Genomic DNA, 25666 nt, shown 5'->3' with positions numbered 1-25666 from the left:
CCCCATAAACCTACACTACACTCCCTGCACTCTCATACGTTATACCCCTATAAACACACACATTACACCAAAAACACAATAATAGGTCGCGCTAAATACAAATAGATGTGTAATAACAATGTAAAATAAATAAATAAAAAGATAAAATAGAACAAGATCAAAAAGACAAAAAGAAGAGGAATAAAAGTATTAATATTAATATAAATCCACTTGCACACACTCTAACAGTAAGGAATGGAACAGTTATAATGAATAGTCCCAATACTTAATAGTCTGCTTGTATATTCCAATAAATTAGTGGAAGGCTTGATATGTAGGAATTTCCAATGAAGAGAATGGATCTTCTAATTCATGGGGTGTCTTGACTCCGTGGTATACATGGAAAGACAAAGCAAAGAAACTCCAATAGTGCAAACTGAGGACCAATAAGAGCAGGATGAATATAGGGGAGGTATATTACTCACCTATTATTGAGCATAAACTAGCTCAAGTATAGTAAGCATTCAGTGGCGTCTGCCCCCCACTGGCGGGATAAGGTGAAGATAATTCCTCGGTATAAAAAAAGGGGAAGAAAAACAACCAAATATAGTGCTCACTGTAGATATGATAAAAATAAGTATAAACAGTAGAAATGCAGGTACTCACATATGGATGAGCAGGATATACTGCTCAATCTATTCGTTTGGGTGGTATAGTCCCCACCTACGATTCTTCAGCAGGTATCAGCTTCACAGTAATATATGACCAGGTAAAATAAATAAATAAATAAATAAAGGATATATGGCAAAATAATTCTAGGTAAAGCCAATATTCCTTTAATAAGATAATAAATATATAAAAACAGCCAAAACGCGTTTCGCCACACAGGGCTTTATCAACTGGCAATAGTAAAAATCAGCCTGGTACATAGATGCTTAAATAAGCTAAGAAAACACATGCTTATTCAAATTTTAGCGCCAAAATGACGTCATCAATACACAGTCTAAAATACAAATACATATTAAAACAGAAAAAATACAAGTCCATAATGATAATAATAAGAAAATGAATAAAACCCTTAATTCTAACTTTAAAACGAGTGTTATTAAGTAAGAAGGATAAAAATGAAAAGGGAGTACTCGATCACGTGATCGCGGATAGCCGCGATCACATGGAGTTCCCTAAAGCCTATTGGGTAATGTAGTGCACAGCAAGGGGCATGAGAGGACCGGATGAGTGGGAAGGACAGATAGACACGTGATCGCGATCATCCGCGATCACGTGGCATACCGCAATGAGCATTGGGCAATGTAGTCTAGACGGAGGTCGGCACAACAAAGCACACCTCCGTCTAGTAAACGAGCAAGCTGCATAAAGTAATGGTAATTTTAGTCGAAGTGCATGGTACAGAATGTACAGGGAAAAATAAAAACGAGCATAATGAAAATAAAAAGAAAAAAAGAGGGGAAAAAAGCAAACTTTGGAATAGTGAAAAAAGTGAAGAAAGAGAAATGTGTATATGTAGACAGAGTATGAATATGTAAATATGTAAAGTGAATATGTGTGTGAGTGTAATGGATATACAGGGATGACAAGAATATGTACAAACTGGATAGTTGCCTTATAAACAAACAGAGACAACTTCTGAGTAAGTAGTGGGAAATGAATATAAAATGAAAATAAATATAAATAAAATAGTCATGGAAGAAAAAAAGTAAGAATAAGAAAAATTGTAACTTCTACTGTAGCAACAGAATATAAGAAAATAATGTGAGAAAAAATATATATAGGTAAAAATAATAAAAATAAAAATAAAAATTAGATAAAAATTGAATAAAAATAAAAATAAATATAGAGATAATAGAAAAATAATAAATAACGGGAAAATAAATGGGTAAATAAATAAGAAAATAAATAAATAAATATGGAAGAATATATATGAATATGAATGAAGGGATATGAATATAGAGAGCAGAGAAAAGAGAAATAATGATATAGTATATTATAAAAAGTTAAAAAGATCAAATTCTGCATTGAGTCCTTGTGGGGCAAGGGTTCTAAGTTGAAAGACCCAATACATTTCTCTTTTGCCCAGGATATTGGTAATGTTACCTCCTCTCCATGGGAGGGTAACATGTTCTATCCCAATAACTTTCAGAAGTGTCGGGTCTTTATTGTGTATCATGAAGTGCTTAGAAACTGAGTGGTTGTCATAGCCCCTTTTGATGTTACGGCAGTGTTCTGCCAATCTTACTTTGAGACATCTCTTAGTCATGCCCACGTACTGTAGTCCACATGGGCATTCCAATAGGTATATAACACCTTTAGTGTTACAACCAATGAAGTCTTTAATAGGATAAGAGGTTTTTGTAATATTAGAAGAAAAATTTGTAATTTTAGAATTTGTGGTACCTTTTGTGGTTCTGCATACAATACAATTGTTACACTTAAAACAACCTTTAGGTTTAGATAAAAAATTCTTTTTTTGTTGTACACTTTTTTTTGTATAGTTTTTGGTAAGCATTGTTTTGAAATTCGGCGCTCCTCTAAATATAACATTAGGTCTATCTGGGATGTAGTCTTTTAAAAGGTCGTCTTGTTTCAGAATGTGCCAGTGTTTGTTTATGATTTTCTTTAAGGTTTTATTCTTGTTGTTAAAATCTAAGATAATAGGCAATTGTGGGGGATCTGCTTTTTTCACTTTATATGTTAGGAGCTCTTTTCTTTCTTTCTCTTTTACCAACTCCAGAGCTACATCTAATTTATTTACTTCATAGTTTTTTTCTAAAAACATATTTTTCAATGAGGTAGATTGGGCAATAAAATCAGCTGTAGATGAGCAATTACGGTGGAGGCGAAGAAATTGGCTTTTTGGGATGCCATCCAACCAGGGTTTATGATGGCAACTCGTCTGATCTATTATTGTATTTGTACAAACTTCTTTAAAAAAAGTTTTTGTTTGGATGCATCCGTCTTGGATAAAGATATTTAAATCTAAAAAATTCACTGACGTATTGCTGAATTCTGAAGTTAAAACAATACCTCTATCATTCACATTTAAATGGTCTAAAAACAGTTTAAGAGACATTTCTGAGCCTTGCCAAATAAAAAATAAGTCATCAATATAACGGAAATAGGAAACCAGGTTTGCCCGCCAGCAATGATCACCCCAAATAGCTTCGGATTCCCAATCCGCCATGAAGAGGTTAGCATAGCTGGGGGCAAACCTGGTTCCCATAGCTGTACCCTTCTTTTGAATATAAAATGAATCTAAAAACCAAAAGTAATTGTTGGTAAGAATTATATTGATACCTTGTATAATAAAATTGATTTGAGAATCTGGGATGGAGCTGTATTGTTTTAAAATCCTTTCTACTGCCTGGCATCCAATATTGTGTGGGATTATAGTGTATAATGATTGTACATCACAGGTTACCAGTATATAATTATGACACCGTTTAAAATCACTTAAAAAAGATAAAAGAGTCAGAGAGTCTTTCAGATATGATCTCGTTTGTTTAACCAGGGGTTGTAATAAAATATCTATATATTCTGAAAGATTGGATAAAACTGATCCAATACCCGACACTATAGGTCTTCCAGGGGGTTCTTCACCTTTTTTGTGTATTTTTGGAAGAAAATAAATAACTGGAATTTTAGGGTAAAGGATATTAAGATAATCTAATTCATGTTTATTTAAAATTCCCATCTCTACTCGATCTTTTAAAAATTCACTTGGCCAAATCTAGGTCTATGGGGTCTTGGTGTAGGTGTTGTGGATTGAGTGTAACTGGACTTATTTGTGGTAGTTCGGTGAGGGAAATTTTGATAATCTGGTGATTTGTGATATTTGTTGGTGTGATGGTTGGATGTCTTGTAGTTGTGTGATACTCTGTATCTATTCGGTGAAGAGTGTTGTCTATCATAATTTTTTTGGAAATTCCTCTTCTTTTTGTCTTTTTGATCTTGTTCTATTTTATCTTTTTATTTATTTATTTTACATTGTTATTACACATCTATTTGTATTTAGCGCGACCTATTATTGTGTTTTTGCCTTTTTTCCTTTGAGGTTATTAGAGGGAACCTCATACCCATAGGTTGCAGCTTTCGATTTGTTCACAGTCCTATTAGATCACTCAGCGCTGATCCAATACCTATCTTTTGACACACATTACACCCCCTGCATGCACCCACACTAATTTATATCCCCTATAAATACATATTCTGCACCCCTGGACACACACTACACCACCTATGCATACATTATCCCCCCCCCCTATACACATGTGCTCTACAGCTCCTATATGCATACACACACCAGAGCCCCTAGATACACTCACAAACACACAGTACAGCTCCTTACATGCACACACTCCACAGGCCCTATATAAATACACACACACAAACACACATACTTTACAACCCAGAGACACACACACTACAGCCCCTAGCCACATGCAGTACGCCACAAACAGACCCCTTCACATACACAATTGCTCTACACACATGCAACGTCCAAACATATACAACAACACAAGGAACATCCCCACACATGTACAACACTCTTTAACAGTCGGGTTCCTGTTTTGATCTCTGGTATCCCACTATTGAGGACACCAGAGACAAATCACCAGCAAATGCAGCACAAACTCAAGCCCCCCTCCCCCCCCAAAAAACTCATGGCATTTATTTTAGCCAGGAGCGCTGGAGGAGCTTCACATTAACATACTCATTTGGTGGGGTGGAAGGGGGTGTGCGTGTCAATGGTGGTGACATGACATGCCCCCTTTCTGGCCCCGCCCCTAATAGTGGGCTGCTCTGCCTTTAATTGCCCGGGCTGAATTTTTGTCCTAGTCCGGCCCTGGGGGTGATTATTTCTGATGACTTAAAGGTAGGCAGACAATGTAATAGAGCAGCAGGAAATGCTAGCAGAATGCTTGGTTGTATAGGGAGAGGTATTAGCAGTAGAAAGAGGGAAGTGCTCGTGCCGCTGTACAGAACACTGGTGAGACCTCACTTGGAGTTTTGTACGCAGTACTGGAGACCGTATCTTCAGAAGGATATTGATACTTTAGAGAGAGTTCAGAGAAGGGCTACTAAACTGGTTCATGGATTGCAGGATAAAACTTACAAGGAAAGGTTAAAGGAACTTAACATGTATAGCTTGGAGGAAAGACGAGACAGGGGGGATATGATAGAAACATTCAAATACATAAAGGGAATCAACATATTAAAGGAGAAGACTATATTTAAAAGAAGAAAAACTACCACAACAAGAGGACATAGTCTTAAATTAGAGGGACAAAAGTTTAAAAATAATATCAGGAAGTATTACTTTACTGCGAGGGTAGTGGATGCATGGAATAGCCTTCCAGCTGAATTGGTAGAGGTTAACACAGTAAAGGAGTTTAAGCATGCGTGGGATAGGCATAAGGCTATCCTAACTATAAGATAATGCCAGGGACTAATGAAAGTATTTAGTAAATTGGGCAGACTAGATGGGCCGAATGGTTCTTATCTGCCATCACTTTCTAGATTTCTCATCAGTCAGTGTGGGCAGTGCTCTCTCCCTCTATGTCAGTAGCAGGGGGTCTTCCTGTGCACACTGAGCTCAGGTACCTTTATCTAAGAAGTCAGTGACTTTAAAGACCCCCAGGCTGCCGGCAGCTCCTGGTTCCTGGCAGGGAGAGCCTTGCTGGGATCTGCCTTTACTCCTTCCCTCGGAGGCGGACATGCTGCCCAGCGGATCACATGCAGCACTGTGAGCACCAAACGTGCTCTGCCGACAGCATAACTTCCCAGGCAAAAGGAAGCAAGGTCACATATCAGGTAGAAGTGTCGCTGCCTGGCCTCGCACGGTAACATAGAGTGGAAGGATTAGTCTCTCAGGATACAATTACAGTAGCAGCAGCTAAGAGGGCAGTGAGGCTGTGATGGACATGTTATATCCTGGCAGACAGTCTGTTATAGATACATTATCCTGCTGTGAGATTATAGAACAGCAGGACAATTATAACATTCCCTCAGATCAGCTCTCTTTCCCTCCCCCTGGGATAATGACCATTCCCTGTGCTGTTACTTCCCTCACTGTTAGCTGTCACTGTGGCGTTCCAGTCCCCGTGTCTCCGGTTTCAAGCAGCTGAGGTTACCTTTCCTGTGGGAGATGGACATGGCGCCGCCTGCTCCTGGGCTCGGACGGTTCTCTCAGCGCATGCTGAGCACCACAGCTCCCCCCCTCTTGGGCACGAGATGCCGGGGACACCGGACTCTGAGCTCCGAGAGTACAGAGAAACCCGGCAGCTCTAACATGAATGAGACTTCCTCCATTCTCAGTTCCCAGCCCGGTGTTCCGGACATATTGTCGGCAGCGCGGGGTATGCAGGGTTATAACGTTACTGCCAGGGAGGCCGGAGCTGCCATCTTTCCTTAAGACTGCAGAACTTGGTCTCCGCTACAGGCAAAGAGCAGGTCCGGCAGGACTACTAACGGGAACGGCGTTCCTGCTGTGAAAAAAGTGCAGGAACGCCATTTCCTGCAGGACTCGAACCCTGGTGGATACAACTAACTTGAAGGGAGAGTGAAAGAGGAGGATCAGTATTAGGAGGAAGAAAGACAAGGAGCTCGGTTTTAGAGAGATTTTGTTTCAGAAAGTGGGAGGACATCCAGTCAGAGATGGAAGAAAGGCAAGCAGTAATACGTTGTAGGACGGCAGGGGAGGAGAGATATATACCTTCCCTGAAAGCCACCCCTCCCCACCGAAAAGTTGATGTCATCCTGGCTGGATGTCAGAGGAGGGGCAGCGTACCGGCTGCTTCCTTTGGCTCCTTGTTTAATGACAAAGGAGTCAAATCCTTCCCAGATTTACAATAAGAATTTTCCCTCCCATTAAAGGAAATATTCACTTACCTCAGAATTAAACATATAACATCCAAGTGAATTACAGCAGGGACACCTTCAAGTCTAACACTTTTTGTCCAATATTGCATTAACACCCGCACAGCAACCACAACACTTGCCCTATGTTACAACACACTTAAGGACACAAAAGCGAATAAAAAACTGCCTTATCTGTTACAGTGGGAAAAAGAACTGAGCACATCCACGGTCCTTCCCGAATGATTACAGGCTCTGCGCTTAACTAAATCATCCTCCAGTAGCCTATATCATTGGGAATCATATTGTAAGATCATGATGCGATGGTACTTGGTACCCCAAAAACTTGCCATGTTTCACAACACTGCATCTACTAGATGTTGGAGATGCACAGGATAGCCACACAACTCCATGTTTTTTGGAATGCCCTAAATTGTTGACATTTTGGCGGAGGATATTTACAAGATGACAATGTTCCCAGTTGGTTGCCAATTATCAACATTCTGTTGGCAGCAAAATTAATATTGTAGGCGCCTGGAAGGGTTTTTAATCCTCCGACCCAAGAAGAAGTATTGACTAGAGTAGACTCTACATGTCCGCTTGAAATATGGCCTACAGGATAAGTGGTAAAGAAGAGGGGAAAAGTTATCAGGCTTGCCTCTTTTGTGTAAGTCACTTTCAGCCCCTCTCATCATAAAGTGGTAAAGAAGCTGCCCACAAAATCTATGGGGATAGTGGCTATCTACAAATTGCCACTGACTCACCGAAGTATTAGTTTAACTGCTAGATACAAAACAAATATACCACAATGATTAGTAAATAAATATAAGAAGTCTATAATTGCAAGACTTACTTTACTAGAACAAAAAAGCGGAGTATAAATATACTCAGACTGTACACAGTTGGGCTTCGTAATTTCTCTATTTTATTACAACCACTGTTGAATATGCCCATAATAACTATGACCTACCTGTGAACTACTGTTATCAAACTAATTTTCATTGGTGATTGTGTGAATGGTGATATGGAGTTGGTAAAATAGTACCTCCTCAGAATATCTCCTCTTATTCGGACCATTTTCGTTTCCCTCCCCTTGTTTCCTTAACACTGTAAACTACTACCGTATTTTCGGTATTAGACGACCCATGTGTAAGATGGCCCCTGTTTTTTGAGCCTAAAATTAAGAAATCAATGTTTAAAACATGAAATCGAACAACTTTGATATTTTAGAGGGGACTTCTGAGGGGAACAACAAACTTCTGATTCTCATGTCTCCCCTGTTCTATGGTACTCTGTGAAGGTAATGGCTCCATAGTGCATGATGGGAGACTACAGCTCCCACAATACTGCAGGTGGTGTGAGAGCATGCTGGGACATCACAGTAGTATTCCTTCTGCTCCCTGACCCCAATTTCCTCCCCCATAAATACAAATCAGAAAGCAAGACCTACCTGAGGTGAAGCAAACCTTAACATGGCTGCTCCTTTTATGATGTGGCATGTCTCTGGAGATCCGTTGGTGGTAAGTGCTGATGTCTGTTGCAGTTCCCACGCATATAGGAACCTCTTCCTCCTGGTCACAGCATTTAGAATTGGATTGGCGGGAGGGAGGCCAGGCATCTGTGTGGTCCGTGGCTCAGTGAAATGCGGCAGGTGCCATCTTAACTTAGGCCCTGCGCACAAGTGTCTATTTTAATCCCCAACCGTGTATAAGATGACCCCCAAGATGACCCTGGGAGTGCAACTAGCCCCCACCAACACACATTTAACAATATCTTTGTATGTGCAGTCTTTCAAGCAGAAACACTTCACATACTGACTCCCACCATCATGGCCACTTCAAATCACTAAAGTTGTCATGGTGGTTCAAGGAACCATTTGAGGACTCAACCCATGATGACCATTTTTGCCATGTCCCCAGTTAGTAGACTCTAAGCTTCAAAGAGCTTGCAACAAAAATTTAAAAATAAATAGATCTTGAAAGGGTTTGCCAGAGGAAGAACTGTGAACAAGATTTTTGGTATCACTCAGAGAATCTTATCTACTTTAATTAGTTTAGCTGTGAAACTGTTCTAGCAGGCATGGCCAAAGCAAGTAAGATATATTGAATATGCACTGATAGCGATACTAATTGAATTTTTTTTTTGTGGCAATGAAACGTCAATCTCTCTATAGTGACTGTCTTACCTTGTGATTGCAGGCGGCTCAGAGTGAAAAGGAACATGATGATGACTTAAAAGTTGAATCCGAGAAAGCGGAGTAAGTTTCCCTCTGATTTTGTTTGGAACATCAAGATTCTTAACTAGATGGAAAAGCATTATATTAAACAGACTAACAGGCTGTGGAGCCTCATTACTTTCTTATCAAGGCATCTCTCTCCAGTGCAAAATAACCTGCTGCAACACAAAACAGCTAATTATTTCAACAACTCGTCAAGACTTCGTACAGCATGATTTCAGTTTAATTAATTAAAATGCCCATCATTAATTTGTTTGTCACTTAAACCGGTGCTTTTCTAAAGTTTTTCTTTAGAGTACTGGCATTTTATTTCAGTGTGCCAGGGTTGATGCCTCTTGTGTACCTTAGCCCTGCGCAATGTATATCTACCCTTCCCTTTGTGTCCACTGCCTGTTAATACTGTTTCTGCAGTCTTACTGATTCTTAATCATGCTGACTAGTTCAGGGTACCAATCCGTACAGACAGTCTCAACTGTATACGGTCGGTTTGTTGCCACTAGCACATTAAGGACTGTTACCGCTGGACTTTTTGGGGGACTGATGAATGACTGTCCCGATCTTTCAATCACTCCTTTCTTACTTAAATATACAATAACATAAACTTGCATGTGTCATTTCATATTTCTATAATAAATATTTATCAGACTGGGACATTGTGTACATATATTTCTTATACTCTAAATAAAAAAAAAAAAAAAAGAGTAATTGATATATATGCCACAAGATATGTTTATGGTACTGACATTTTGCTACCATGATGAATTTAATTGACCCAAATTGGCCTTTTTTTTGTACAGCATGTACCTTGTTCGGAGTGTGTTTACTTAAGTAGTTATTTTTGTGGCACACAGCACTCTCTTCCTACCTCCATCAAAGAGAGCTTTTTTTGCCAGTAAATGCACAGACTTTTGCTCTTTTTGTGGGTCTTAAAGCAATGTCAAACAAAATGAGTTTCTCTTGTACTCTGTTGAGCTTAGGCCGCAGTTTACCTAGCATGTGATCCATTTTTTTTTTTTTTTAACACAGCATTGTTTATATACAGCACTCTGTTTCCCAAGATCGACTCAACTTGTTTTTTTTTTTTTTTTTTTAATATTACATTTGTAAGGGTGGCAAATCGTACAGGCACCAAAGTTGTCCATCCTTCACTCATTTTTAATAGAAGCCCACAACCTCTATAAAGAACATTTTATTGTTTTCCAAGTACAATACACAAGGTAAAAGTTCTGGTGTTTATGGCACTGGAGAATAATCCCCTGTAACAATTTTGTTTTCAGCATGGAAGATGGTGAGAAGAAGGATAAAGCTAAAGCAGAAGAAGAATCTGAATTTTTGGAAAGCAGAGGGACATCAATTAAAAGGAAAAGGCGAGGAATGAAGAAGGAGCATCCGGAAGCATTTATGGCAAACTTCCTTGCTGGTTTGGAGATCTACCAAACCAAAACGCTGGTAAATATTTATTATTCTTCTAGTTCTTCTTCTGACGGTCTAAAGGTATAAAACGCTAAGAACACCTGTTACGACGATTATCAAGGTGTACGTATATATAAACACAAATCTTATCTTTGATGAGATCAATATTGTTAAGTGTTTAAAAAAAAGGTTTACAATGGCCATAAAAACCTTGTTCACAGTATTTGTGAAAGCATAGCACTAAAACTCTTTAGAATTACAGAACACGCAGCGTGACTCTTTTGAAACTCACACATATATATATTTATTTTATTTCTTTCAGAATTATCTGGCCCGAAACTTCTACAACCTAAGATTTCTCGCTCTGTTTGTTGCATTCGCCATTAACTTCATTCTGTTATTCTACAAGGTAAAACACTTCACATCACATCCTTTTCATCTCGCACTGGTCATCAGCCAAGACCCTGTACGAACAGAATCTTTTGTTACCATCCTAAATCTATTGTAGTTCTGTGAGCACAGAAAAAGTTTCTTTGAAGGCAGACATCTCAGCGCCTCTTCTCGAGACAAGCTTTTATCGCTCGTTTCATACAGTAGCTCAGTTGTGCTTTATTCAGCCTCGGTCAGCCTCTATGTGGCTCATTATGTCGCTTTGCTGCTCATCTAAGTGGCAGAAAGGTTGAACAATGAAAAGGATTTTTTATAGTTTGAACATACAGCAGAATATTCGCAATTTGAGGAAACCTTTGGGAATAATGTAATTATTGGCCAATTTTTATATGATGCCTTTCAATGAAAAGCTCTTCACTCATTCTGTTTTGTAAACAGTTTTAAAGCTTCATTAACAGTACACACAGAGAACATCGCACGCATTGTCTACGATAATAGGCTGTTGGAAGGGCTAGTTCATTTCTGTGAAAGCATGCATAAGAGACCTTAATTCATGTTCCATTTTTTATGTTGCTAATTTTTTTTTTCAGGTTACAGAGGAACCATCAAGTGAAGAGCCGGATAATGATTCCAATCTGTGGAACTCATTCCAAGAAGATGAGGAGGATGCAGATGAAGGGGCAGTTTATTTTGTTCTTCAGGAGAACACCGGTTACATGGCACCAACTCTCCGAATCTTGGCTATTATTCACACCATCATCTCCTTTCTCTGTGTTATTGGATATTACTGTTTGAAGGTACTAATCCTATGATTATGTCTGTTGTGTATGTCCCTGTTAAGAAGCTTTGAGTACCTGTTGTTACTGTGAGCACTGGGTAAAGTTGTTTATACTTTACTGTGTAGTGTTAATCCCAATTAAGATAAGCCACTAGTACTATCAGTGCAAGCATAATTTACATGTCATATATCAGATTCGAACATCCTTAGACAGCAGTGGGCCATGTCCATCATGGTGGACATTTTTCTATGGCTTAAACCTTTTTTGTTATCCCAGACATGGCCACTAAAACGGTTTAAGATAGTTTTTCCTATTGAGACTCAAGACACAGCTCTCATGGCGAAACTGGTAGACATGGACTGTTCTGGAATAAATATATTCTCACTTGTCACTTAAAAACCGCATGATGTAATTAGATAGATGATTCTTCTCTAAACCTGTAAAATCTATTTGGATTTGTACAGATGGTGCCAGTCCCCATGGAGAAATATTACTCTTCTATACATTTACATCTGTAAAACCAAGTTGATAATGACATTCCTTTTATAGCTGAAACAATGAGAATGTGAATGTTCTTTGAACGTACCCATAGACTTTTTGTTTTCCATTAACTTACTCTGTTGCATGACAGCTAAGGATTTTTGTTCACGGTAACACCATGTTTCCCCAATGATTCACGTTAAAATGAATAAAAGCAGTTTGGTACACGAGGGAATTGCTGCAAACGGTATGAGAGAGAATCATGGAGTCCCACTTGTCTTTTCTTGTTACAGGTGTGAATATAGAAAAAGCCTGTTAATAAATTAGCCAGATGTTAAGTGACATTATTCTGTCTCCCACAGGTTCCGCTGGTGGTATTTAAACGTGAGAAGGAAATCGCACGCAATGTAGAGTTTGATGGTCTATACATTACAGAGCAGCCCTCAGATGATGACATTAAAGGGCAGTGGGATCGTCTCGTCATTAATACTCCGTGAGTCAGATATATTTGCCCTTCTACCATAATGAGATTATTTGATCTATTTCATTTTCTGGGACTGTAGGGCCAAAATCAATGAAGATAATATACATATTCTTATTTCCAGTGACTTGTACCATCCTATTAGTGTTCTGCATGTATTGTTTTCAACTGCCCTCCCCTCCTCTTTCTAAATAAGCTGTTTCCTTATATTATGGACTTTCTCGGTCAACAGAGATTATAATAAGTAGTTATAACTCAAAGCTACACAAATAGACATTCTGGAAGTGCCTTTTCAACTGTGATATATTTGGCTCCCAGGAAGTGATGTCTGGATTATAAACTGTGCTTCGGTGCACCTAGCCATCCTTAGTTAGTAAAACACAGCAGTGATTGGATTGTACTTTGTAGTTAAATGGAACTATAGGCAAAAATAAACCCCTTATTTTTTTAGTGCATTATATAGATAGTGCATAAAAAGAATGAACAATATTCTTCTTCAAATTGTAGCCCAACACAGACTGCTACCTGGCCAACAATAATGAGTGTCTCACTCTGGTCTATGTTATTCAACCTGATCTTTTCGTACAAACCCCAGTACAGTAGACATTTATGGGATAATGAGTTTATCATCCACTCGCATGGCTCACTTAATTAAAAGGACTGTGTGCAGAGATGACTCAAGCTTCCAGCCATAGCTCAGCTCTCTCTGTGAATCTTACCTGTGTATGTGTCACGTGCACACATAAATATACGAGTTGGACAAAACTGACATTGTAAGAGAGGATGTGAAATCTTTTACTTTGCTGAGTAAGACAAGAGGCTGTCTTCCAGTTGTAGCAATTTCTACAAATCTATATATAAATGTTGCATGTCATAGATGAAAATGTACTGATATCCTCGGAGAGTTTGATACTTGTTTTCTTTCACTACAACTTTATAAAAAAAAAAAAAAATTAAAAAAAAGAATGATTCCCACCATGAGCCAAGCTAGGCCCACATTGACATGCCTTGTTTACCAAAAGCAGCATTCTGTGCTGGTCACTGGTTCATTTACATTGTCCTCTTGCCCAAAAGCCGTGTTCCAGAAACCAGCCTTTATAAATAAGAGCTGTAGATGTAAAGGCAGAAAAACTGAATGTGGAGATTGTGATCATTTGCATATATTATATGGCACGGGAGATATTGTGATATTACATATCAGTAGTTTATTTGTTTATTTATTGTTTCTATGTTTCTAGTTTATTTGTTGACAGTAAGTGCTTATTGAGAAAGAATAATATAACTGTGTATAAATTGAATCTTGGACTCTGGATCCATATAAACCTCTGAATGAAACGTAGCACATTATGATGTATTTATATTAATAGAATTGATCAATGTAAACGAGAATTAGCTAACAGGTGTCGATGTATGATTAATCACTGCACATTGCAATGGTTTGTGTACAGTAATAAACCATACATTTCTATTTTATGTTGTATAAACTATATCATTTTAGTTCCATTTCCAGTACTGGTTTAAAATATATATATATATTTAATACCCTACTGGAGCACCACATCACCATGAGATTTTCATGGACAACGGATTCAAATTTTCATTAAAGTGCTTTAATTGAAAGGGGTTATATGAATTCTTTATGGTCGAGGAAGGTTTAGATGGAATGTTTTTACACTGCAAGTCATCTAACACCAGCTCATGTCTAGACTCAAGGGTGTATTTATATTTAGCTATTTACTAAATCCAGTAAGGCTGTTGGAGTGTGGTACAGTGTGTTCACGTGTATGCGAACCAGGCTTTAGAGCTGCTTTTCCTTAATACTGTTTTTCTGTTAACTCTGTAAGTGCTACACCAGAAATGCCAATACTAGTCTAGTAGCCAATACTAGAACTGCCACCCTATTATTCTGTACACCATCAGTGTTTTACAGCAGTCATTTTTGAAAGCTTCCTGTACCCTCGTTTACTAACTGTGTTAGGCCTTCAGGTTAAAAATTAACATAAGCAAATTACTGAACACTTTCCATTTGACAAAAGTGGTCATATTTGTTTATAAATTGTTGTGCATCAAAAATATCCCATTAATAAACTCTCGGTATATCTTACAAAATGGCCTGTCTCTTAATAACTGCATGTAGTGTATACATTTATACGGAGAATGTTGAGGCAATAGAACAGTTTGATAAAGATTGGTTAAAATACATGTCGTATGTTGGTAAGGAAAATGTTTTTTTTTTTTTTTTGTCTCTCCTTTGACTGGAAAGAATATATAAGTGATATAGTGATATAGATAGTTTTATATATATATATATATATATATATATATATATATATATATATATGTGTGTGTGTATATATATATATATATATATATATATATATATATATATATATATATATATATATATATGTGTGTGTGTGTATATATATATATATATATATATATATATATATATATATATATATATGAGCAGTAAGTGCAAGCTGTATACCCAAATATCTATTTTGAAGCTATGACTTTTCTAAATCATGTAAAATCCTTTACCATTTTCAAATTATGTTTGAGGTGGAACTGAACAATTTCTTATTCTTTTGCTGTTTTTAGGTCATTTCCTAACAACTACTGGGATAAATTTGTTAAAAGAAAGGTAAGTCCTTTCACTCTACTAACAGTGGATGTGCTGGTAATTGCTTATTCTGTGAGGGATCCAACCGCTCAAGGCTCATGTGTAAGACTGTATGATTAAATGATTGCATATGGCAAAGAGTATCTATATTAGGGGTGCCCAAACACTAGAGCCCAAGATGTTGTAGGACTACAACTCACATGATGCTTTGCATGCCTTTAGAAAGGCAAAGCATCTTGGAGGCTGTAGTTTTGAAACATCTGGGGATCTACCTTTTGGGCACCCCTGATCTATATGTTGTGCAAAAATGCTTTCCCCCAATAAAGATAATTACCCAATTTCTGTAAGACTGCAAACAATCTAATATTTGCTTTTCACAACCTACATAATTTTTTTATAAACCTGTATAGAACTGGTGATCACACTTGAATCTGTCATGTTTATTTTTACTGGTACACCAGCAAGTTGGAGTGGTGTGAGTCAATGTCACAAAAAAAAAAAAAAAAACACACAAAAAAACAGGAGTTGAACATGGATTTCTATTGGCTGGTCCTGTGACATAAATCTATACAAGAACAATGCATATGGTGTACGTTGTGAAACTGCAAAGATAACACAGGATCTCATATAAAATATCTTATTATCTGAAATATATTATGATTATATCCAATTGAAATTATTTCTGCCTAAATTAAATATTAATAATGTATCTTGTAAGATGCAATAACATGTTTATTATTTATCAGAATTGATTAAAATGCCGTGACTAGTGTTGAATCATGGATTTACTTGGGTCATTCCCAGGAGTTACTGGATCTAACACTATACCAGCATAGTGGGGAATAGGAATGTAATTCGATATTTGGAATTCTTGTTGTAGAAAAAAATGTGTCAGTCTGTCTGTTAAAATCCACTTTTTTATTTAAATACCATATTTATTATATATAGTATATTTATATACACCTAGATTTTATTGAATATCGATATACCATGTAGGCTCATAGCTGTGCATCTGGCTTGGTTAAAAGATGTAACCAGACTGTCAATTTGCTGCACTATTCCACATTTTAATCAGAGAGTAACATCCCCTAGCTTAAGTTACCATGGATATTAAGTCTTGTGGAAGAGATGTTAAGTCCCCACTGAGCAGCAGGTGAATTTACTGTGCTGAAATGCTGGCTGTGCCTGTGATCTAAACCTCAAAAATAATAACAATTTTCAGGTACAAAAGCTTAGGAAAAGAAATTCATGTCTGCTAGATCGGCAAGGAGAGTTTTCACTAGCGTTTCTGTGATCATCTATATGCAGCTTTCTCATTTCCTTCCTTTCTTTGATCTGACAAATGTAATTGTGCTCTGAACATCAGAATCCATTGAAGGTGTTAACATCTGCAGTGTGATTTGGGTCACACTGTACCGCAATAGCCAGCTAAAGAGAATCTATTGTTATAATAAATGGTTTTAGCAGCAAATGTTACGTTCTCGTAATAAAACCCCCCATCTGGTACCATTTTTAATTTATACTCCCCTAGCTCTTTTTGAATATCTCCAGAGTCTTCCTTAACATTGTGCAGTAAAACAATACAGGATGGTAGTATAACAAATTCGCTTTTATTTCACCGTTCCATTTAATCTGTTACAGTAAGTGCTTTCTATAAAGCAATGCTTTGATGTGCTGCTTTCATAAGACTTAACGGCAGAAACATAAATTTGCAATGACAAAGTATAACCATATAAGCAGGGATTACACATCATGAAAACATAACATTGACACTTTGTAATCCTTGTCTATAGGTAGCTCAACTCTATTTAACTAGGCTCAGCCATATGGGCTCTTGGGGCAGTGCCCCACCAGTATCTGGGGAACTAGTTTAAGGGAGGGTGGAATGAAAGAAAATATGGGGAAAATAGTGTCTCTTTAATACTGCAATAGTTTTCAGTTCTACAGGGCCCCTCCCTCCTCATTGGTAGCTGTATGGACAAGCTTTCTTCAGAGCATCTTGGCATGTCAACAAATATGTGGCAAGTTTGAAATCTGCCCTGTTTCAGCATGATTTGCACATGCCTAGTCTCCTTTAAGAAGGAGTTTCCATTGAGTTGCCTTTTGGGCAGCAGTCAGCTGCCAATGAGGGGAGAAATGCTATTGGACTCTCTATTCCGGGAACATCATTGGCTCATAGCACCAGCGGGTGGGGTTACAGTGCACATGGGAGAGACAAGCAAGAAGCCATCTTGAAAGCAACACAGTGAGAGCAGGGCTGCAGCCTAGCCCCTTCCAAATGTAAGTATATAGTATTATCTCCCCCACCAACAGCCTCAGTAACTGTCTGAGGGCTGATTAAGCAAGGGAATTTACTCTAATATATAATTAAAATATAAAGCCATGGAAGCCCAAGTGTGACAATGGAAGGGGGGCATTTCTGACACACAGCACTCTACTAATGATCACTAATATTTTTATTAACTCCTACTGTACATATTCACCATCTTCTTTAAAGTGCTTGGTCACTCTACAGATGAGACCTGAGACAAATCATGCTGTGGCTAGTTGAAACGTTGTTGTGAAGCTTCAAACTGCAGGACTAGGGATGTGACTCTGAGGACTGGTGTGATTTCTATCTGTTTTAATCTGTAATGATTGTTGCTTCTGTTAACCATATTAGCTACTTCTTGGCTCCATATTACCACTGCAGATTACCGTTGCAGCTTGCAATATACGGTAATTGAGTCAGTCAGTAACCGGCTGCTTTAACCCAATGTGCACTGTGTGTTGAGAGGTAATAGTGAGTCAGGAGTAGCTGAAATGGTTGGAGTATGTCAGTATGTTGATGCTTTAACCACATTAGACATATTCTGTGTGGGCATCTCTGTATTGCAGCTCTGTGTAATCCATCACTGTGATCTTGGCTTTGTGGAATAGTTATGATGCGTATTGTGCCCAGCTCTGTGTGTTATTTCTCTATATTTTACTCAGCTCTACCTGTTGAATGGATATCTCTGCAGCCTACCCAGCTCTGTGTATTGAATACATATCTTTGTGTTGTGCCCAGCTCGTTTTATTGTATGGACATATCTGTATTATGGGAGCTGGAACAGTGATCCTAGGCCTCCTCTATAGAGACATTTGGATATCTGGATCTTTTTAACCCCTTAAGTACACATGACATGTGTGACATGTCATGATTCCCTTTTATTCCAGAAGTTTGGTCCTTAAGGGGTTAAACTGCTTCAATCTAGTGATTTAATTTATAACACATTTGTAATAACTTATATTAATTCACTAACCGGCAGGCAGACATCTGTAAATATATGCAGTTATACAGTAGACTGTTAAAATAGGATGTAGACTCTACATTTTCCAAACTACGAGACCTTTCCCACCATAAAAATATTCAGTAAATGTTGGATCCTATGGTGGTAGACAATGGTACCAGCCAGTGGTGTCGACATGATTTGTGCTAAAATTAGTGAGTTATCTGGATTACATTCCTGTAAATCGTTCCCCTATCAATCTCACCTGTAGACTCCACAGGTAAAATGATTTAGAATTGATTTGTTCGACGATTACCAGGCATTTTATTTGTATGAACTAGCTCAAACTAATTTTTGCTCAGGTGTAGTGTCCATTGAGAATGTTCAAGATACGGCAAAACCATAACCTGAGTTGGCATAGTCATTCCTATGTATCATAAAGGGCACTTGTGCTGTGGGCACCCATGCTACCTGTAAGTGCAGTGGAAGGTAGAATTTATTATAAAAAAATCTTCTTTGGGTAAATGCTCTCACATCGCCAGCAGTGTTTATTGTTAGACTTCCTATCATTTTGGCCATACTGCATTCATTCTCCATAGAGCTCCAACTCTTGCCTGTGAAAATTACTGTACATTTTCCTGTAATGTATTTTTTTTTTTTTTTTGGCGTAGGTTATCAACAAGTATGGAGACCTATATGGGGCAGACAGAATTGCAGAACTTCTCGGCCTGGATAAGAATGCTCTGGATTTCAGCCCAGTGGAAAAGACAAAATCTGAAGAGGGATCGCTTGTATCATGGTAAGTGAATGCTTCTGATGTTTTATTATGAGAAGTGTATTGCTTCTACAAGTGAACTTATACACAGCTCTTTGCATATTCACTGATGTTGCATATGTAAATATATTTCCATAAGCACGTCTATTGATGGGTGTAACAAATGTTTTTGCAGTGCGTATATATCTCTAAACCCACTTCACACCCCATGTTAGTTGTCAGTATTCGTAGAGCATGTAATGCTCATGACTCTATAATTTACATTTATCCATTAGCCTTGGGATCACACACGTTTAAACCGTTTGCATAGTGTTGACCTGGAGGTTTCATTCTTGGAAGAAATCTCCATGTAATTTAAAAGTTCTGATTTAAAAATAAAGGATGCGTGTCCTCTACAACTAATTAAGCTATCCTTTACAAGCATTATTGAGTGTGTCTCCCTGCTTTACATTGAAAATATATATTTATAGGGTTTATTTACCGAACCAGAAATTGTGAGCAACTGATCAGGAAATTGCAAATTGTATGCAAACCTAGCTGAGCTGGAAAATGAGACATTTGAAAATTTATTTTATTTGTCTCTTTTGGCTTTACATGTGCAGTCCCCTTACAAATTCTCCACTATTACCAGTTCAGTGTTTACATGTGTGTGATATGTATATGTATACACAACAACCACCCTCCAACAGGGTCCTAGTAAGCTATTGCTCAGTATAGACACAATGCCCTGCATACTCCCACATATACGGTCTCCTTTGTCAGTTAACCGGTCACTCATCCCCTTATCTGTTAGACCTGTAAGTGTAAGTCACCACCTGTGACTCTCAGCGCTGGACCTTGTCTTACTGCTGTTTCTGTGCCTTTCAATTAGCCTCTTAGAGCACTGTCTGAGGTTCTACCTGAGTAACAATGTTAAAGTATTTGCCAAAGACAAGCACATGACCGTGGCAATGACATTACTTCCTGAGGCTTAAGTGGTCCATGGTATATCCTCCCCCCATATTGCAGCCAACCAGGGATCGCCCAATCACTGTTGAGTTGGAGGAGCTTGTCATTTACTATACAAGTGTTTATATACCCACAGACTCCTGCTCCATCATTTCCTCTCTCCTAATGCCTTTCCATTTATTTTTCCCCAATTGTTTGGTTATTTCTTTCTACATCATCTCTCCCATATATCATCATCCAGGTTTACCTGGGGTTCTAGAGCCGTGAAAGCTTCAGCAAGCTGCTGTCTCTCAACATAAGCCTTAAGTGCCTCTTCCCTACACTGTTGTTTACATGAAGCATTTTTTTTTTTGATAGATTAAAGACGGATATACTGTCATCTTTTGAAAATGTTAATTAATTGGCTTTTTAACAAACAGCCTGCAGCTAGAGGTAGCGGTAACTGCATGCCTCTGCTAAAACAGAACATGGGCCACTGCTGCTTTCACACTAATTTAAGGGCTGAATAATTTAATTTATTACACATTCCTTAATCCAGTACAGCATCTGGGGCTTCATCCCACTTATAACCTCCCAACAATACCCATGCTGTGTACATTACAATTCTTTGGCGGGTCTGTCCACTTGGAGACCTATTTGACTTGGTATAGAGATTGTTGTCCATTGTGAGAAACCCACAGCCTGATTGAATGGAAAGAACCATCTGATACTCTTGTTTTGTGTGTGGCTTTGCAAACTCCTTTAAACAGCTGGATGGAATCAACCCTTTCTACAAGAGAGGTAGTAAATTAAGGCATTCAACAGTCATGGACACCAGAATTTTATAATATCGCATTTCTAAATTTTGTCTTCCTTGAGCACAAGACTGACAAGTATGTTTGTGCTGTTACAACTGACTGGAAATAGGTACATTTCTGGTCTCATGACTAGAATAAGTCTGCAAGTTGTTTGTTCTCGCTGACTTTAAAATTGTCCTCTCTAGGTTGAGTTCCATTGATATGAAGTATCACATCTGGAAACTTGGAGTCGTCTTCACTGACAACGTATGTACTGAACTAGATCCATTATTTTGTCATCGCTAAAGCTAACTTGGCATTGGGAAAAAGTACAAATAGATGTGTATTCTGACGCTATTTTTCTTCTTCCAGTCTTTCCTTTACCTTGCTTGGTACACAACCATGTCGATCCTTGGACACTACAACAATTTCTTCTTTGCTGCTCATCTCCTTGACATTGCTATGGGCTTCAAAACTCTGAGAACCATTTTATCTTCAGTCACTCACAATGGAAAACAAGTGAGTATTGTAATAGTTTTTTTTCTTCTAATAAAGTACCTGAACATTCTGCAGTGCTGAACAATGTAATAAGTATAGTTTATATGACATAGAATCCATATGGGGATAGATGGTCAGAAGAGACGGTAGGTATTTGGAAGAAGAATAATACAATTTAAAAAACGGCACATTCAGGAAGAATATAAATATTTGGCGACCAAAGGCGATCAGAGGTGGCTGCAAAATAATTAGCCTAACCTCCTGCTATGATTGCATTACATTCCTCATGCAATCATGGACTGGCATAGACAGCACAACCCTTTTATAATAATGGCACGCACAGGACAGGACTAGAAACCACTAATACCTAGCATTGCTTATGCCAGAGAGGGTTATTCTCGTCAGCAGACAGCTGAATTAAGTGCTGTTCATTTCACAGTTCAAACCCTAGCACAGTGTCCTTAATCCAGCCAGCATTCACGAGGAGCTGTAATATGCAGACCAGCCTAAGTGGAAACTCATAAAACGTGTAAGTTGTTTGTAAAGCATTTGCGATAATAGCACTAGATCAGCCAGTAATTACTGCCACGCATGCAGTAACTGGTGTTATGGCGTGTAAAGAGAGATTTGATGTTAAAGGAAGCGACAATCCTGGCAGGGCTTTAACACGTATTGCAGAAATAAAAAAAAAAAAAGGAACAGACTTTGTAAAGCACTAAGATCGATTCCAAATGCTTGTAACATTAGCAAAGTACATTTAACTCCCATCTCTGCAATTTACCTGCCCTCCTTCCTCCTGGAATACTATGAGGCCCGCTCCCCTTTTTCACTCTTCTGTCAGCTTCTGAAGTCAGTGATGTTTGTTGTAGATGCCTCATGAATTATTGAAAGTGAACAGCTACTTTAAACACTCACAGCATGCACTATTAATTCTTACCTGCTGGATAAAAAGCCAACAGTTGCTGGCATCAACTTAAAGAGACATTTTATCATATTGCTGTTGAGCTTCTATGTCATTCTGGTCATATATTGAACTATGGAAGTTCTGCGTTAACAAAAAAAACAAAAACACGAACAAACACAACCAGAACACATTACAGAGTGATAACCGTGTAATATGAGCATATCTGTGCATGTGTGTAGTTTGGTTTTTTCAACTACTATTAAAAGAACTACCTTTAGCTATATAGGTAATGTAAAATAAATGATCAGGAAGGAAAATAAATATAATGTGGCAGAAAATGAATGAAGGAGCTAAAAATGTGTACAGAAATAAAAAAAATGCATTCTTGTCAACATAAAGTATTTTAATTTACAATTGATAATAAAAAAGTATCATTACTCATAGCAGTAGAAGGCAGACATTAAAACCCTATATTGTGTCTGCTGCTTTCACCCATCATTGCCAACACTACAAGTTATACTTGTCCTGATCTGTATCCATTCTCTACTACTTTGGGGGGGGGGGGGTAAAGTGAGGACATTGATGCTGGGATATATGGTCAACCATTGTTTGTGGAGTAGATTATACATTATAGAAAATGTAGTACACCAAAACGTCATCAGCCATTGTGTGCTTAAAGACCACATTATAAGACCATTTTAGGTTGGCTTTGCACCATTGGAAATGCAGTCCCTAAACAATTGCTGACGTTGGCACTTTAAATCCTTGTGGGAGGCATAACGTGTGATGTTCAATGAGCTTTTAAGCTGACTAAATATTATGGAAAATGTAATCCTCAAACATCATTTAACAGTGCTAAGATATATAACTAGATTTAACCTGTATACTCATCTACCTCCTCGGTCACTGCAATTTTCTATATGTTAAGGTTCGGGTGAAGTTAATTTCATGTTGTCTAATAACTTTTGCTGATGCTCTCCATATGGTTATAATGTAACAGTCCAAAATCTCCAATTGCGTACACTGGTTTGCAATAGGTCTGTGTACAGATCTGAACTTCAATCATTTTCCTTTGACAGTTGGTGCTTACAGTTGGCCTTCTAGCTGTTGTTGTTTATCTATACACGGTTGTGGCCTTCAACTTCTTCCGTAAATTCTACAACAAAAGTGAGGATGAGGACGATCCTGATATGAAGTGTGATGACATGATGACGGTATGTTCAGATCACTAAGTAGATCTCGTAAATATAAATATATTAAATCATCTCACCAGGTGTTCACGTAGGTTTTTGGATAGTTTACGTTTTGTTTTTCACATAAAATTAAATCTACAGAGAATATTATATTGAGTTTATAAACCAATATTGAATTCTAAAACTGCCAACCACGTAGATGCTCATGATTACTGTGTAAATTATATACCTGAGGTTTTTGGGTTGATAGAATTTGAGGTACATTGTATAACATTGTATCTCTGGCTCCACGCAACACAATTATTTGTTTGTATGGAGGCCAGCATGTGCCTCTCTTGTGGCTCCCCATACAAGTCTCTGTAAAAACCTGCCTGCCAATCGCGGATGGTGTATTGGGCTATAAATAATATATATGTAATCTCTGATAATACCCCTGGTATTTCAAAAGCTGCAAACTTTACCCCCTTAATCCTAGAGATCGGAGAGCCTTGTGTGATGTATGTGTAAAGCTCGGTAACAAAGTACAGTACATCTATTGTAAAAGCATGCTTTCCCATTCTTTTCTGTGTTTTCCTTTACAGCACTCTGCTGAATTTGGTGCTTCAGTCTCTTAGTATACATGATTGTTGTACATAAGTGACAGAGAAGTAGTTATCAAAAGTCAATCCACCCCAGTTGTTATCTAAATTACAATCTAGAAGATCATAGCTTTCTCTCAGACTTCCAGCTCACCTCTATGTTGGCTTTATGTTCGAACTGTGGTTAAAAGAAGCACTGCTGGCTGTTCTATTTTGAGTCGAACTCTTGGCCACATGAGCCACACTTCTTAGTGCTCTTTGCTTGTTTTTCTTACCCTCTCAGTCTGATATGAACATGGCTTTCTCTGAAATGCAACGTTTTGGGGATTTTATTTATTTATATGTTCAAGCACTAATGTAGCTGTTGCTTTATGTTGCAATGCTGGACTTACTAATTCATTCAAAATCTTTGCCCTACATAACTACATAAATGTGACAAAATTGGATAAAAAAAATAGGAGTAGGTATGTGGATGGCTTGCTGAAGGGCTGCCTTTTAAATAGGTGTATACCAGAGACTGCAATGCACATGGTTGCCAGTTACAGCTCACATCAGAACCTGTCATGTTTTCATTTTTTTCTTAATACAAGTTTTAAAAATCAAATTCTGCCTATATGTTTTTTATGTAATGAATCCAATTTCACATCATTATAGTGTAAGAGGTTATAGCCATTTTACCTTACATTCTATCTGAAGGCTCCTTATACAAATTATTTAATTACTGGAAGAAGGCTTGGAGCTGTGGAAGCAAACTCTCCTATAAATGAAGTTTGGATGTCTAGGATTAAGGGGTGGAATTGAAGAGGGACTGGGGGGGTATTGGAACAGGTTCAATATTTTCTTTAGGCTCAAGCACCAACTATTTTTGGAACGATGGCTATGAGCTCTGTTATGAAAAGGGTTCCAATGTTCACCATAAAGAAAATATCTACTGGATAAATAAAAGATCAAATAACCATAGCAAAGCATGAATTGTAATAAAAAATATATATATATTATATAATGTTGAATGTAACAAAGTTAATATCCAGCCTAATTAAGGAAACTCTTCCTTACAGTGCTACCTATTCCACATGTACGTGGGAGTGAGAGCTGGAGGTGGGATTGGAGATGAGATTGAGGATCCTGCGGGGGATCCTTATGAAATGTATCGCATCGTGTTTGACATCACTTTCTTCTTCTTTGTGATTGTCATCCTCTTGGCGATTATTCAAGGTGAGTAGGTAGCAATAAGCAAGCATTTAATTCTAATAGAGTAATGATAAGTAGCTTCACCAGAAATTGCCACCTGTCAATTATGAGATTGGAAATTAAGTGATTTTTAACATTATTACGACAGATAAATAGTCATTAGTTAAAACATATTATATGTGTGCAGTTCTTACTGAAGAACACTTAGAACAATTTCTTTATAAACATCCAATCCACACTGCTAATCTCCACTTTAGGCATTTTACACTTCGGAAATCTTGCAGAGCCCTGCCTG

The 25666-nt window shown here is 37.9% G+C and overlaps 1 protein-coding gene across 4 annotated transcripts in view; it reads left to right on the top strand.

The window, feature by feature from the left end:
* The window catches only part of RYR3 (ryanodine receptor 3), a 477900-nt gene that overhangs the window by 432061 nt on the left and 20173 nt on the right, over positions 1–25666 (top strand). For all 4 annotated transcript variants that reach the window (XM_063439165.1, XM_063439168.1, XM_063439167.1 and 1 more), the window contains exons 89-99: positions 9051–9109; positions 10366–10537; positions 10824–10910; positions 11482–11688; positions 12513–12643; positions 15236–15278; positions 19180–19307; positions 21214–21274; positions 21380–21526; positions 23489–23623; positions 25239–25395. In XM_063439165.1, coding sequence (XP_063295235.1) covers positions 9051–9109; positions 10366–10537; positions 10824–10910; positions 11482–11688; positions 12513–12643; positions 15236–15278; positions 19180–19307; positions 21214–21274; positions 21380–21526; positions 23489–23623; positions 25239–25395 — 1327 coding nt within the window. The remainder of the gene's footprint in view (positions 1–9050; positions 9110–10365; positions 10538–10823; positions 10911–11481; positions 11689–12512; positions 12644–15235; positions 15279–19179; positions 19308–21213; positions 21275–21379; positions 21527–23488; positions 23624–25238; positions 25396–25666) is intronic.

Source organism: Pelobates fuscus, chromosome 13 (assembly GCF_036172605.1).
Source record: "Pelobates fuscus isolate aPelFus1 chromosome 13, aPelFus1.pri, whole genome shotgun sequence".
NCBI classification, from domain to species: Eukaryota; Metazoa; Chordata; class Amphibia; order Anura; family Pelobatidae; genus Pelobates; species Pelobates fuscus.
The sequence above is the reverse complement of the archived record's forward strand: the minus strand, read 5'-3'. Positions and strand labels throughout refer to the sequence as shown.